The 14,455-nt window shown below is 61.3% G+C and overlaps 1 protein-coding gene across 1 annotated transcript; it reads right to left on the reverse strand.

Annotated features, from left to right (window-relative positions):
• Positions 1-1,712: 1,712 nt before the first annotated feature.
• On the reverse strand, positions 1,713-10,569 carry LOC101799803 (bactericidal permeability-increasing protein). Its single transcript, XM_027472774.3, has 15 exons — positions 10,412-10,569; positions 9,410-9,524; positions 8,824-8,952; positions 8,336-8,491; positions 7,928-7,991; positions 5,944-6,007; positions 5,433-5,524; positions 5,108-5,284; positions 4,856-4,915; positions 4,464-4,631; positions 3,998-4,065; positions 3,815-3,863; positions 3,423-3,486; positions 2,826-2,902; positions 1,713-2,313 (listed from the first exon to the last, which is right to left on the reverse strand). The coding sequence occupies exons 1-15, from the start codon at positions 10,524-10,526 to the stop codon at positions 2,260-2,262; spliced, it is 1,452 nt and encodes a 483-aa protein (XP_027328575.1). The 5' UTR covers positions 10,527-10,569; the 3' UTR covers positions 1,713-2,259.
• Positions 10,570-14,455: the final 3,886 nt, after the last annotated feature.

Below are 14,455 nucleotides of genomic sequence, written 5' to 3' on the forward strand. Positions count from 1 at the left end.
GCCTTTATATCCACACCAAAAGGGGAACTGCGGATGAAGCAGGATGCAGATCCGCTTCTGCAGCCCACGCGGGGCATCCCCTCAGCCTGGTGCTTCCTGCTTGGCCGCTGCCCCGCTCCCAAAGCGGTGGGGAAGGCCGGTGAGGACCGGGAGCTAACGGCCTCAGCCCCGTGCCAGGGGCTCGCAGCCCCTCCCCACTGCAGCAGCTGCCCAGGCACAGACGAGCCGCTGGCCTCGGCTCCCTGCTGCTGGCTGAGTTTATGGGGCACTTGTTTGCTTTTTGCCCTGCCCGGTTGCTTTGCCCTCCGCCCAGCAAAGGCTGCCCCCGTCCTGCCCCGTGGGGCCCCTGCTGTGCCCTGACAGCTGCCACCAGCACGATCCAGACCTGTCCAAGTCGCTGGATGTAGCGTTACCAGTGGAACAGCCTTGGGGCAGAACAAGGGCTAAAGTTATGTCTTTTTGTGTCCTGCAAGTAAATCCCAAGCCACCTCACACCCAGGGACTGGCCAAGAGGCCCCTGCCTCAGGTTGTGAGTGCCCCCAGCTCTCCCAGGCCTGCTTTCCAGAGGAGCTGCCTCACCTCATCCACCTCCTTTGTCCTCGTGTAGCCGTTCTTCTGCAGGATGGCCCAAGCGATCTCTGTATCATTGACGTTCATCTGGCAGCCGTAGGTCTCCAGGTACACTGCAACAAAGGCAGAGATGGGGGTGACACAGATGTCCGCCGTGAATCGATCTCTCATTTACAAGTTCTTTCTATGATCCCCTCCACAGGAAGGAAGCAGCAGTCCCACAAGAGGCAAGCTGCACAACAGGTACTTTCCCTTCCAGCTGATACAGAAAAGACAAGCCAAAATTAAAGGCAGGCTCTGCTGGTGGCACCGGGAAACCCGAATGCCCCCGAGCACATCACTCCAACACCAGAGGCCTGGACGGTGGCAAGCAGAGGGGCTGCAGCTCCTGCCCTACTGAGACACGGCTCTCGGTGCAATGAATGCCCCTCTCCCTGCAATGAATGCCCCTCTCCCCTGGGCACTGCACCCTGCGAGCCCTGCCACAGCTGCTGCTGGCAGCCCGGGGCGCCCACAGCCCCGCAGCTCGCCCACCACGACCCCCACCGGGGCTGCAGCCTGGCCTCGGCCCAGCGGGCAGGGCAGGGCCCGGCGGCACCGACCTGTGCCAGACCCGGCGGCAGCGCCCCGCTCCGGCCCGGTGGACGGTGGCGGCCCGGGGGGGGCCCTCAGGAAATGCCTCAGGTCCGGCCCCGCGGGCAGCGCGGCCCCGCGGCCCCTCGGCCGCTCGCCGGGCCCGCAGCTCGCTCCGCGGGAGGCCCCGGGGCTGGCAGCCACCGAGCCGAGGCGTCCGGCCGCCCGCAGCACGCGGCCGCAGCCCTGCATGGCCGGGACCGGGACTGGGACCCGGGACGGGGACGGGGACGGGGACGGGGACTGGACCGGGACGGAGGCGGCGCGGCCCCGGTGTGCGCCGCCAGCAGCGGCCCCGCCGCGTCCCCGCCCCGCGTCCCCACGTTCCGCTCCGGCACCGTTCCGCCGGTCCCTGCAGCGTCCCAGCCCCCCCCCCTAAAATAAATAAAGGCAAAAGCGCGATCGTGCCCGGTGTTTTTGACATAAAGGTGTCCTAAAAGGCCCTCCCGGCCCCCTCCCCGCCCCGGTGACAGCACACGAAGGGGGATGGAACGAGGCAGGAACAGGAGTGATTTCCATGTGGTGTTTTTATATAAAAGGCTCAGAGAGGGACGCAGCCCCCCCGCAGGGCGCTGGAAGCCCCCCTGGCTGAGCAGGGCTTCGTACAGCACCGCGGGGAAGCGCTCGCTGGAGGTGAAGCACATGCAGGAGGGGAAAATGCCGCCAGGCCTCGTCCCGAGCCTCGGCTCTGTCAGCCCCAGCCTGGTGGTGGTCGGTGGCAGGAGAGGGCCCAGGACCCGCAGCAGCGGCGATTTGGGGTGGGCAGGGCCCACCCGGGGTCCCCTCAGCCCAGCCCGGGCCGTGGGGCTCGGCCCCTGGGGTGGTTCTGGCCCCCGCCCGTGCGTCTGCGGTTTGTCCTCTGGCTGCTCGGGCCGGGGCGGCCGATGAGTCAGGGTCTGGCAGAGCCGCTTGTTTGCTGTCTCGGCGGCGGGGACGGCGGCAGGGAGCTGGGGTTGGGAGCCAGGGGTGCGGGATGGGAACCGGGAACCCTCGGAGGGGCAGCACGGGGCAGGCGAGAGGGGGGCGTTGTCGGCGCTGAAGGTGGCTGCAGTCGTCTTATCTGCCTCGCCTGGGCTGGTAGAGAACGTTGGCTCCAAACAGCAGGAAATTCTAGGAGAAGGGGAGAGGAAGTCTGTGATGTGTCCTTGCAGCTGCTTTGCTGTTAGAGCCAGCCCCGCTCATCACCCGACGCTCTGGGGAGGGAGCGTGGGCACTGTGGTTCTGCCATCCTTGGCTAATTTTAGCTCCGGAAGGGCTCTGAAGATGTTCCACAGCCACACCCCGCCATAAACATCCAGCACCCAGCCTGTGGCACTCCTCCGGGGCCTCCCCGGGCCTCCCCAAGTGAAGGATTCCTCCCTCCTGCCTGGGTCCGGGGCTGCAGCTGCTTGGCCACCACGCACAGAGCCCCGCCAGGCTCGGGGCTAAGCTGCCGCTGAGCTCCACTTACTATAAAAAGTGTCATGGGAATTCGGGCCCCGGTTTTAAAATCTGCAGAACACGGCCCTGCCTGAGCCACTGCCGTGTGTGAAATTTGCTTCATTCCCCCTTCTCCAGGCACCTTGCCTGGCCCCCGCCTCTCAGGGACGAGTGGCAGGACCGGCTCCAGACCCTCCACTCACCTCATGAAACTGCACGATGGGGTCGGAGAGCTGTACTTGGGCTGGCAGCGGCAGAGGGAAGCCCTTACCTAATCTCTCTGGAAAAGAAAACACACACAGCTGTGTTGGAACGAGAAGCGAGAGGGAGCAAGGGGCCGTGCAAAGCAGGCAGCCACTTCCTACCCCCAGCCCTTCCTTTGCCCCCCCTGCCCTGGGAAGGCAGAGGGAGCTCCTCCAGGCTACGCTAAGGCCTGGGGGCTTCACGTTGTGCTGTGCCCCTGGGGCCCCTGGCAGCCTCCAGCCCCGCTCTGGCCTGATTTGTTCAGCTGTAATGAGAAGCAGCGAGCGGGAGAGAGGGTCTGGAAAGCATTAGGATGTGTGTCAGGCTCATTTTTTCCATTGCGTTCACTTCTGGATGTGTGTCACAGTGCAGAGAGACTCCCGCACTCAGTTACCCACAGCCCTCCTCTGCCAACCCCAAACACGCCGGCCGCTGCCTCCTCTCTGCAGGTTTTACCTCCCGAGCAGGCCTGGCAACAGGGGCTTAGTTAACAAACTGATGGAGTGACCTGAGTGGTGTCTGTTCCAGCAGCCCCATTCCCCCCAGCAGGTTATTACCATTAAGACGTGGCAGCAGGATACTGGAGGCAACTACGTTCATTATTGACTGCACCATTTTCACCTGGAGATACGGAGAGAGGGAGAAGGAAAAGTGCTTTAGTCTGTGGGAGAGCAGGTGACCAGATCCCGCAGGATAATTAGGAAGAGTAAAATAAAGCAGAAGCTGGGATGGGTGCACGCTTCACCAGAGACCTACAGTTTTGTCTCGGCCATGCTGGCGGAGTAGGAAGCATAGGGGTGAAAAAGGGGATAGTGGCCAGCTCTGCTCCCTCGCCCAGGCTCACAGGGAGGTGCCCGTGGGGTCAGCATCCCTTGGTGGTGGGGGTGAGAGGGTGAGTCCCTTCCTCAGCACCTGGCAGGCTCCCACCTCCATGTCAGGAACAGCTTACCTTGAAAGTGCCGGTGCCGACATTTGAATGCTTCAGTGTGAGGTTCATACTGTGCGGAGGGAAGCAGAGCTTTGCAGTGCCCGTGGCCGTCCCATTCCCTCCAGCCCCAGCTCATCCCCTCTGCCCCAGGTCCCCATCCCCAGCACCCCCCTCAGCAGCGGTTCATCGGGACCTGCAGCTCACCTGCCCAGGGCCAGGCTCCCAACCATGCGGCCGGACTGCACGTCCGCGGTGGCAGACACGTTGCCTGTCTGAGGAAAGAGGCAGAGCTCTGGCAGTGCCCCCCCAGCACCCCCCAAAACAGGCGCAGGGGGCTCAGAGCAGCCCAAAGGCAGCCAGACCGCCCTCCCATCAGGGCCCCGTTCACACCCGGCATGAAAACCAGCATTTGTGAGCTCGGGTATTTCTGCTGGGGTCACCCCATGTGCCCGACCGGGCTGGTTGCAGGAGGCAGCTCTCAGCAGGAGCACAGCATGGATGGCACAGGATTGCCAAACACGATGGGAGGGGGCTGCACAGCTTCGGAGCTCCCACCTTTGCTCACCGAGGTGCAGGCAGTGCTCACAGGGCACCATGTCAGACTGGGGCTGTGCGAGGGGCTCCCCAGCCGGGCCCAGTGACCCCACCGCAGCCCTGGACCCCAACTCACCAATCCGAGGAGGAAGAGGGGGGCCAGGTTGCCGTTGGGATAGATGGCGTAAGCCTGGATGTCCACAACAGGCTGGAGCGAGACCCCGTTTGTTCCGATGTTCAGGAACGGGGCGGAGGGAGCAGACAGCCTGAACTTCATTGGCATGTTGGGGTACATCTCGTCCAGCTGCAAAGGAGCAGGGAGAGGGGAGGAACTGCAGCACAAAACCTCCTGTGGCTCTGCAGCCTGCTGCTGCTGAGCTCCTTCCCGTGCCAGCAGCTCATGGAGTGCAAGGATGCAGTACCCAGAGCATGGCCCCACTGTGAACCCCCCTCACTGGGAACCTGGGGCTGGGCTCTCTGGGGGGGCTGCCTCACACAGAGCCTGTGCTGGGCAGGGCTGGGGCTCACCTGGGGAAGGAAGGCCGCGAAGGTGGAGGTGTTCAAACGGAATTCGATGTCCTCCGGGATCTGCGGGAGGAGGATGGTTACTGCCCGGCACTGCAGCGTGGTGCTGGGGCAGGATCAGCCCCTCGAGCCCCTCGTGCATCTCAGCCCCTGCCCTGTGCCCAGAGCAGCTCCACGGGGAAGTGTGGAGGAGACCGTGGTGCAGAGGAGCCCTGTGAGTCTGCCAGCCACTGACCCCACACCTCTACTCCTTACCATGGCATCCGTGATATCGAAGATGAGTGCCCCAGCCGTGTGGTAGGCGAAGCTGGCGGTGTTGAAGAAGTAGCTGGAGACCCCGAAGTAAACCATGCGGTTGTGTACGGGAGGAACGGCCAGCGCTGGCGGAGTGAAGGGGACGGGGGTGCGCTGTGCCAGGGAGAAGCATTCGCCCTGGAAGGACAGGAGTGGGTGAAGCAGGGCTGGTGGGGCTCAGCCAGGCAGGGGAATGGCATTTGCAGGTGGTGACTGACCCGCGCCTCCCTCCTGGCCCCCTGCAACGCTATCAGCCACACCGAGCTTCCCGAGGGCAGCCTCTCACCTTCAGGCCCACGTTGAGGAACTTGGCAGTGGCAACCGGGGCTGCTGTCAAGGAGTAATCGATCCCAGCCACGGCATCTATGTTGGCTGTGACTGCAAGACACAGGGCAGAGGATGAGCGAGAGCCAGGAGCAGCTTCCCTCTGCTGACACCTGGGCAGAGCCTTGCCCCTGCTTCCTGGTGCAACGGCGCAATAGCAGTTTAACACGTGTTTGCTTCTGTTTAGAAATAAAAATTGCATTTTCCTCTTCACTTTGTTTCTCAGCCATGCAAACTAACTCCTGGACCTGAGGCACCACCTGGGTCCCCTGTGCCCAGTCTCAGCACAGTCTCTCCCTGTGGGAGGACGGAGTGCATGGTGACAGCTCTGCTGTGTGGTGCTCCACAGCTCCCGGCACATGTGAGGAAATACAAAGAAATGGAGAGTGGGCACAAGGTAAAACACCATCCCCATGGCCAGGAAATGCTAGGAAGAAACGCTCCCCAAGCCCCGGGCAGTGCTCACACAGTACCTGGTACGGTCTGGAGGTACGGCTGGAGGTATCTTCTGGCAGAGCTACGCAGGGTATCACAGAGCTGGGGAAACAAAGGCAACGGAGCTCAGCAGCCTGGCTCTGCTGGGACACACAGCCCTGGGTGGGAGCCTCGGGCATGTGCTCTGCTGCCCGGTGCTGTTTGTATTCTTTGCAAAAGCCCGCTTAGAGAAAAGACAACTCAGTGACGTTCTTCTCTATTTATCAGACGGTACTTAATTAAGTATCTGAGAGACAGGCAGCGTTTATACCTGCAAATATCTGCTTACGGCAGGTTCCCCACACAGTTTAGCTGCACTGGGGCCCTTTGAAGGATTCTCAGCTGTGTCCTCACACTTCCTACAGTCTCTGAGGGAATGCTTTGTGCTGAGCAGGTTAGGACTCAGCAGAAGCAGAGCAACTGAAAGAGTTAATCTGCCCCTGAAGGGGCAGGAGCGCTCCTACCTGTGCACCCACAAAGCACAGCTGTGGAGCTGGGGCAGCTTTGTGCTGCCAGGGGAGAGGAGCAAATCCCTCTGCCGCTGTCATCCACAGCCTCAGCATTAGTGGAGGATTTAAATGCAGCCTAAATGCTGGCTCAGGAATTTACTGCAGGGAGCAGTCCTGTAGACGGCCGAGATAATCTGCACAATCTCTCTTGCAATGCCATCCTGGCACAAGAACCCCCGTGCAGGATGAGGCCATCATCTGCCCGACCAGGCAGCCAGCTGGCAGCCGCTGACAGCGAGACACGGAGCTCGGGGGGAGCAGCAGCCGCGCTGGCAGCTCCTGGTGGCTGGCTGCACTGCTGGGAGGAAGAGGAGGGATGGGGCCGTGGGCATGATTTTATCAGCAGAGGCTTGCTGGTAAGCTGCCTGTCCCCCTGCCTAGTAGAATAGAATCATAGAACAGAACAGTTCACTTGGAAGGGACCTACAGAGATCATCAAGTCCAAATTTGTCTGCAGGTGCTGGACCCCCAGGTCCCTCCTGGCCCCTGGACACTGCCCAGCCCCGCAGCAAGAGCTGCAGGTGCCCACAGGTTGCTGGAGCAAGACTGGGACAGGGACGGGGCTGAGCAGGGTCCTGCAGCACTCCCAGCCCTGCCCTCTCCTCTGCTCCATCTCAACCAGGGAGAAAGCCCCTGGAGAAACGCGTGTCTGGCAAAGGGGCTGGGCTGCTGGGGCAGATTCCCCAGCTGCCTCCTTCCAGGAGATACCACAGCCTGAAAGCCTTTCTGCCCAGCCCCAGCCTCGCTCCTGCTGCCAGCCCATCTGCTGCCAGGGCTCCAGGTGGCCCCCAGGCAGCACGAGATGGCATCGGCCAGAGCCAAATGCGCCCCGGCCCGGACCCGACCTGCGGCAGGGTGGGATTTGCCTGCTCTCCAACTGCCTCCTTCCTGAGCAAGGTTCACGGCCAGGGAGGTTGGAGCTCCTGCCAGCGAGCCTTGTAGTAATTATTGCTAACAGCTTGTTTCCATGTCTTGATGCGAGTCTCCTGCATGTAGGCTTTTGTACGGGGCTGAAGGTACCAGGGCTTCCCTGGTGCACCCCGTTACAAGATGGCAAGCGGCTGAAATCCAGAGATGAGGATTTCTAACCTATTGCTCCCAAAAGCACATGTGAGCGCGGGCCATTTCAAGGGCAGCTCTGAGCGGGTTTCCTCTGTTACAATGAGTTTGGCCGAGGCCTAAGATCTAATTAACTGACCACATGGAAAGAGAAGTATTTGTTAATTGGGAACCAATTATACTGGGCTTTGGCAAATGCTGCATGTTTAGAATCCAGCCCGAGCCATGTGATGCTGTGGGGACTGCACTTAGCATGTGCCCATTCCTCACAGTTTCCACCAAATCAGCACTGTGCCCGCACGCTCTGGCCCTGCTTAAATCTGTAGGTGTGACCTGAGCCCTTGAAACGTCTGTTACAAAGGAGGGCTACAGATCACCAGAAAGCCTGGAGCTCTACCGAGCTTCTTTCACGTACCTTGCCCTCCAAGCTTTTCTTGAATTTGGACTCAATGGTTCTACGGAAGAGGTTGTAAAGCCAACTGCAGAGAAAAGGAGAGAGGGAGTCATTTTTGCTCTAGCTCAGAGGATGCTGCAGAAGTATTGGTGCAGGAAAGGGAGACACCAGAGCTGTGGGACACTGGGGAGTGCCATTCCCATGCCAGCCTGGAGTCAAGCTTTGCCTCAGGGTTTACATTTGCAAACAAACCTGCTTGTAAACAACATGCATACAAGTCTCGTGACTGCCCCGAAACTTCTCCCTTAAATGTGCAACCACAGCAGGACAAACTCAAAGCAGATTCAGGCACATACTGTGCCTGGCAGCCACCTTCCTATCCCAGCTGGGCTAACACGCGGGATTTCTAGGCCTTCGCGGTGATGTTACCTCAATTTGCCTGAAAAGCGTACGCGGACATTGGAGATATTGGTGCTGCAGGCAGAGATATCAACCGTTGGCTTCCTAGAGGCATCTCTGCCCAGCTTCAGGATGGTCTTGATGTAGACATTTGACACCTTCAGGTTGAATGACCCACGTTGCCGGCTGCAGGGAGAGGGAGAACAAGAAAGGGGACAAGAGAGGAGATGGCACTCATTATCTCCCTGATCACTGCCTGGCCAGCCGTGGGTGCCCTGGCGTGGGGAGAGGGACTTTGCGGTGATTCCCCGGGGCTGGGGGATCACAGGTGGCAGGACAAAAGCAGCTGCAGCCCAGCTGGGAGAGTCAGGACATCTGCAGATAACAAAGCAAGAGCTACACAAATCACAAAGGAGGCAGAGGAGGGAAAAAGGCTCATCCAGATTCAGAGAGGGAAATGCAGAGTGAGGTGCCTGTGCCAGGGAAGGGGCTGTGCACAGGGACAGCCGAGTACCCACAGGAAGCGCAGCTTCACACGCCAGTTCCCGTCCAGCTCAGCAAAGGCATTGGAGATTGAGACTTGCAGGCCCTCGTTGGGGACCAAGGAAATCTGCGAGTGTGGCAACTGGAAATCGCGAAGGTTCAATCTAAAATAAAATAAAATAAAAGCATGTGAGAGGGGGTGCCTCACACTGGGTGCCCAGCTGGGGAGGGCAGGAGCGAAGGCACCATGCCGGCAGCATCCCCAGCTCCCATCCTGCCAAGGAACAGCACTGCGTGAGCAGAGCAGTGCCTTCGGGAGCACGGTCCCTGCAGCACCGTGAGAGCAGCTCCTCAGTGCTGGAAACCCAAGGCAGCAGTGGGAGGAGAGCTACAAGGGGGTGGCAAGGAGCTGGGACCCCAGGACCCCGCAGTCTGGGTTCATGCTAGGTGAGTTCCTGAGGTGAGGCATCCCTTCACTGAGTACAGGGTCATAATTTTGGGAGCTGCAGGGAAGAGGACAGCCCTCACTGCTCCAGGCCCCTGTGCTCCTCAGAGGTCCTCCAGGCTCCCCGTGGGGGCTGGGAGGGCAGCGAGTTGCTCCAAGCCACTGGCGGGGCTCACCCGGAGATCTCGTAGCGCACCTTCCCCAAGATCTTGATTCGGGAGTCACCCGAGATGTCTTGCAGCTTCAGCTGGGCGAGCTCCTTCTCCAAGATAGCAACCCCATGCTGCCTGGCTGCGGGGGCAAAGAAACAGCATCATGGTCATGCACTCCCAAGGGAGCCAGGAGCATGCAGCAGGTGCATGGCAAAAGGGTTAAAGGAGACACCAGTGGCCTGGCTGCTCTCCACTGTGCAAGCTCTTGCTGGAGCTAATCTTTGTGCAGCACAGAGCCCTGCAAGTTTGCAGGCATTGCCTAATGTCTGCCTGCTTGCAAGCCCTGGGGAAGGTGGCAGCCAGGCAGCAGGAGAAATGAGGAGCCGGTCCTGTGCAGGAGGTGCCCAGCTCCGTGCTGCTCCGTGCCCCGTGCCAGCGGGCAAAGCCAGGCAGAGCCCCCGTCCTGGGGTGTGGGCGAGTGCTGCAGCCCTGCACCCATCTGGGAAGGGGAGCCACGTCCTCCCCCGACAGCTAGCAAAGCTGCTGGGTAAATGAACTGTTTCTCACACAGTGTATTTCAATCCATAACAGCGCTTCACTGGAGCCGGGGCCCTGCCTGCCTCAATAAACCCAGCACAGAGCCCATCCATCTCCGTCACCGCCTTCCTGGCACCTCCCCACCGCCTCCCTCCACCGCAGCTCGCTCCTCTGGGGCTCAGACTCGGCTGCCTGGATGCGTGCCATGAGCGGGGGGCCCTCCTGCCCCGCCAGCCCTGTGCCTCCTCGAGCCGGGATCTCCCCTGTTGCCACCTGAGTGCAGCCCCCAGACCCCCTCAGGGCCTGGCTGCTCTGCACGGACTCGGTGGAGACAGCGGCAGGGGAAGATGGGGACATCAGGGTGATGCTGCCTTTGGCACACATGGCTGAGGCTGTCTTTGTCTTGTCCCAGAACTGCATGAGCATCCAGCTCTGCGCCTCAGCCGCCAGCACCTGCAAGAGAGGAGGGAGATTAGGAGCTGAACCCACCATAGTCCAAGCCAGCCTGGGTGATCCTGACCACAAAGCCAGGGTTGGTGGCCCCACTGAGCGCCAGTCCCAAAGCCAGCACGGTGCTGGCCACCAAAAGGCTCCGCACTCCCATCCTGGCTGTCTGACGGTGCCGTGCTGCTGCCTGGCTCTCTCTGCCCGCAGCGCCTTTATATCCACACCAAAAGGTGAACTGCGGACGAAGCAGGATGCAGATCCGCTTCTGCAGCCCACGCGGGGCATCCCCTCAGCCTGGTGCTTCCTGCTTGGCCGCTGCCCCGCTCCCAAAGCGGTGGGGAAGGCCGGTGAGGACCGGGAGCTAACGGCCTCAGCCCCGTGCCAGGGGCTCGCAGCCCCTCCCCACAGCAGCAGCCGCCCGGGCACAGACGAGCCGCTGGCCTCGGCTCCCTGCTGCTGGCTGAGTTTATGGGGCACTTGTTTGCCTTTTGCCCTGCCCGGTTGCTTTGCCCTCCACCCAGCAAAGGCTGTCCCCGTCCTGCTCCGTGGGGCCCCTGCTGTGCCCTGACAGCTGCCACCAGCACGACCCAGACCCTGGTTGTAGCATTACCAGTGGAACAGCCTTGGGGCAGAACAAGGGCTAAAGTTACGTCTTTTTGTGTCCTGCAAGTAAATCCCAAGCCACCTCACACCCAGGGACTGGCCAAGAGGCCCCTGCCTCAGGTTGTGTGGCCACAATGGGGCTGAGCGGGGATGGAATCGAGGATTGTGGGGTGCCCACGCACCTCCCAGCCCCAGAGCTCTGCCCAGGAGACATCTGTTGTACTGCAGATGAGCACCAGATGCAAAACTTCTGGGGTCCCAAGTGCCACAGCTCTTGGGTGCATGAGGGGATGCAGCGAGGCAGGGAGGCAGCAGTCTGTGGGGCAGGGCTGGGCCTCCCCGCTGCCTCAGGCTTCCTGCAGGGCCCAGCAGCCACCAGTTCCCCGGCCACCACTACGAGAGCTGATGGAAGATGAAGTGATTTAGAAGTGATTTCTGGAAGCAGCAAAGGAAGTCCTCAGAAGCTGATGCGGGCAGATCTCTCCCCGTATCCAGGGAAGTTCTAGTTGCCGGAGGCAACATCCTTGTGCTAAGCGCTTGTGAAATCCTGAAACCCGGCTGTTGCTCAAGCACAGCCTGGCATGACTGCACCACGGGGCCTGGAGAGCAGCTGCCTGCCCAGCGCAGCCCAGGCAGGGCCGCGGAGCCTGGGCTGGCTTTGCTGGGGGCTCCAGCACACAGAGGCCCAGTGCTGGTGGGACCTGAGACCTCAGCTTCTTTTGTCTTTCTTCCCCACAGTTGCAGGCTGCCTAGCCAGCGCGCGACAAGCGCACACCAAACTTGCAGACAAGGCTCTGGGGAGCAGGACTGCAGTCCTCATGTCTCCAAGCTGCCTGTTTGATGAGTATGATGGGTCAGCTCTGCCCCTTTGGGTCTGGCTGCTGAGGCTGTGCCACAAGGCAGCAGCAGGAGCCCACGCGGGACGCAGAGGCCCAGCAGGCCGGGTGGTGACAGGGCCTGCCAGCGCAAGGAACATGGCCTGGGGGAGAGCCGCCTCCCACGGGATGCTCCAAGGGCTGCCCAGAGCCATCAGCACTGACCCCAACACATCCCTGGTGCCCAGGAGCCCCAGGGCAGAACTCGATGTACACAGGAAGAGGAAGCCCGGAGCAGAGGAGGAGGTTCAAAAGCCAAAGCCCCGTTTCAGCTTTTTGCTGAGTCTTGCTCGCAGTGAAGGAGGAACTCCCCAGAGCCACACGTTTGTGGCACGGCATCTCTGCGAGGCAGTTTCAAAATGATGTTTAAGACACTCAGGATGAGCATTAAGGAACCAGAACCTCTCCCGTGAGGAGAAATGAAATTTCTTGGGGGACAGCATGCTGAGGAAGCACAAACACAACATTTTCCTTCTGGCTTTGAGCAAATTGTAAAGCTGAACTGAAAAAACACCGCACAAAGCCTGACCAAACAACCCTGTGTTTGTCAAGGAACAGTTGGAACCACTTCTAACACCCAACACCGAGGGCCAGTCCCAGCAGTGCTTCCTGCTGGGGGTGACAGCGGTGAATTAACCACAAAGCCCAGCCCGGCCGCTTGTGGGGTAAAGGCTCGGGGGGCTGCTCTGCTCCCCAGCACTGCTGGAGCTGGGCCTGGCCGCCCCACGGGGGCACGGGGCTTGCTGGGCTGTGCCCAGCATCACCTGGCAGAGCCGGGAGGTTCCTCTCCACTGGCTGCCCTGGGGCACAGCTCATGACCCTTGTGCTGCCGTCCCCCTGCCATCCTTCCCCCCCATCACGTTGTCCTCCAGCCCCACACGCTCCTTGCCACGTGCAGGCAGTTCCTGGTCCCGCTCGCAGCTCTTTCCACATCTCCTACATGACGCAATGGCCAAACCCATCCTGCAGTTGTGTGCCTGGGCCCTCAGAGGGGACCCGGTGCTTTGGCTGCGGCCCTGCTCCATCCCCGTGGCCATGGTGGGTGCGCGGCCTGTGCCCCACCGCTGCTGGCTGAGGCAGTGCATGCGGCCAGGCCACCGCTCCTTGGGCAGCGAGCAGGACACCCAGGCACGGGACTTTGGCGAGGAAACCCATCCACACCCATTGTGTGCGGTGCCACAAACACCATGGGACTTCCCCACGGGGTGGCTCTCTGCCAGTACCCGCTCACCAGCTGATGCCAGCCCGGACGGCCGCATCAAAGATGAGCAGCTCCTGGCTTATCTGGCCTTTCTTTGTGGCCACAAAGCCCAGCTGTGGTCTGGCAAATGCTCTAAAGGGGAAACCGTGGGGAAACCCCGGGGGCACTCCACAAAAAAGTGAGAGCAAGCCAGCTGGTTTCAAAGGGAACATGCAACAAGGGAAGTCCATGGCCAGGAATAAAACCCTTCCTCCATCCACAACCCCCCTTTGCCACCAACAGGGCCAGAGGGCTCTGCCCAGAACCTGGGGCCACCACGGATGTCCCTGGAGCTGCAGGGATGTCACCCACACCCCTGCAAAATGCCATCATCAGGGGGGTGCCGAGGGCTGTGGCTCCAGCCCATGTGCCAAAATACCACCAATGCCCACCCTCACCTGCTGCTGTGAGCCCCCAGCAGCACCCAAAAATACGGTCAGGCAGCGGGGGGGCTCTCCCGACGCTGTTTTCCCAGCTGTGGGATCGGCGTGACCCAGCTCCGGCTGTTCTGGGAGGCAGGGATGGCTTTTGGCCAGCACAGGGTCAGCAGCTGACGCCAGCCCTGACGGCTGCATCAAAGATGAGTGACCGGACACGCTGGGGGACACAAGAGCTAAGAAAGGGGGGGGGATGCAGTGAGAAGTGTCAATTTGCAGATGAGGACCCTGGGTGCAGGGGTTTGGCCACAAGCAACGAGGCTCCCAGCAGGAGCTTGGCCCCCAGGACCTTCCCCAATGCTGGGCTCACCACCCGTGCTCTGCCTCTGCCCCAGTGCTGTCCTAGGCCCCCCCCAGAGCAGCTCCGCAGCCACCCATGGGGGGCTGCCAGCACCCCTGCCCCCCTGCCCCCAGGGCACATTGCCTCCCAGCACGATGTCTGGGAGCCTTGTGGAGACTAAAGGGGATGCAGAGAGGGTGATTTTGCAGAAAAGTAAAAATAAAAATGCAGGAATGATGACCTCAGGCAGAGCCAGGGCTGGGGAGGGGGGGGTCTGAATGGTGGCTCTGTGCCGCCGGAGGGGCAGGGCGAGAGGCCACATGCAGCCTGCCCCGGCAGCTGCTCGGGCAAAACAGGAGGTGGAGAAAGGGAGCAAAAAAGGAGGGTGAGCTCATGGGGCCAGGGGTCCTGGGGGGCCCCCAGAAGCTCTGCCCTTTGCTGGGCAGGCCTGGCCCCTGCACCCCCAGCCCCCCACCGGGCTGTCCCAGGGCAGCAGGAGGGTGCAGGGAGCTGCTCTGGGGGGTGTGGGGCTGGACCTTGCCGTGCTGGGGGCATTCACAGGGTGACAGCCCCCAAAAAGAGGAACCCACGGCCAGGCAGGGAGCTGCTAGCCTTAGGGACACTGCAGGGCCCAGTGTGGGGGTCCCACCA

This window comes from Anas platyrhynchos, chromosome 21, assembly GCF_047663525.1.
Source record: "Anas platyrhynchos isolate ZD024472 breed Pekin duck chromosome 21, IASCAAS_PekinDuck_T2T, whole genome shotgun sequence".
NCBI classification, from domain to species: domain Eukaryota; kingdom Metazoa; phylum Chordata; class Aves; order Anseriformes; family Anatidae; genus Anas; species Anas platyrhynchos.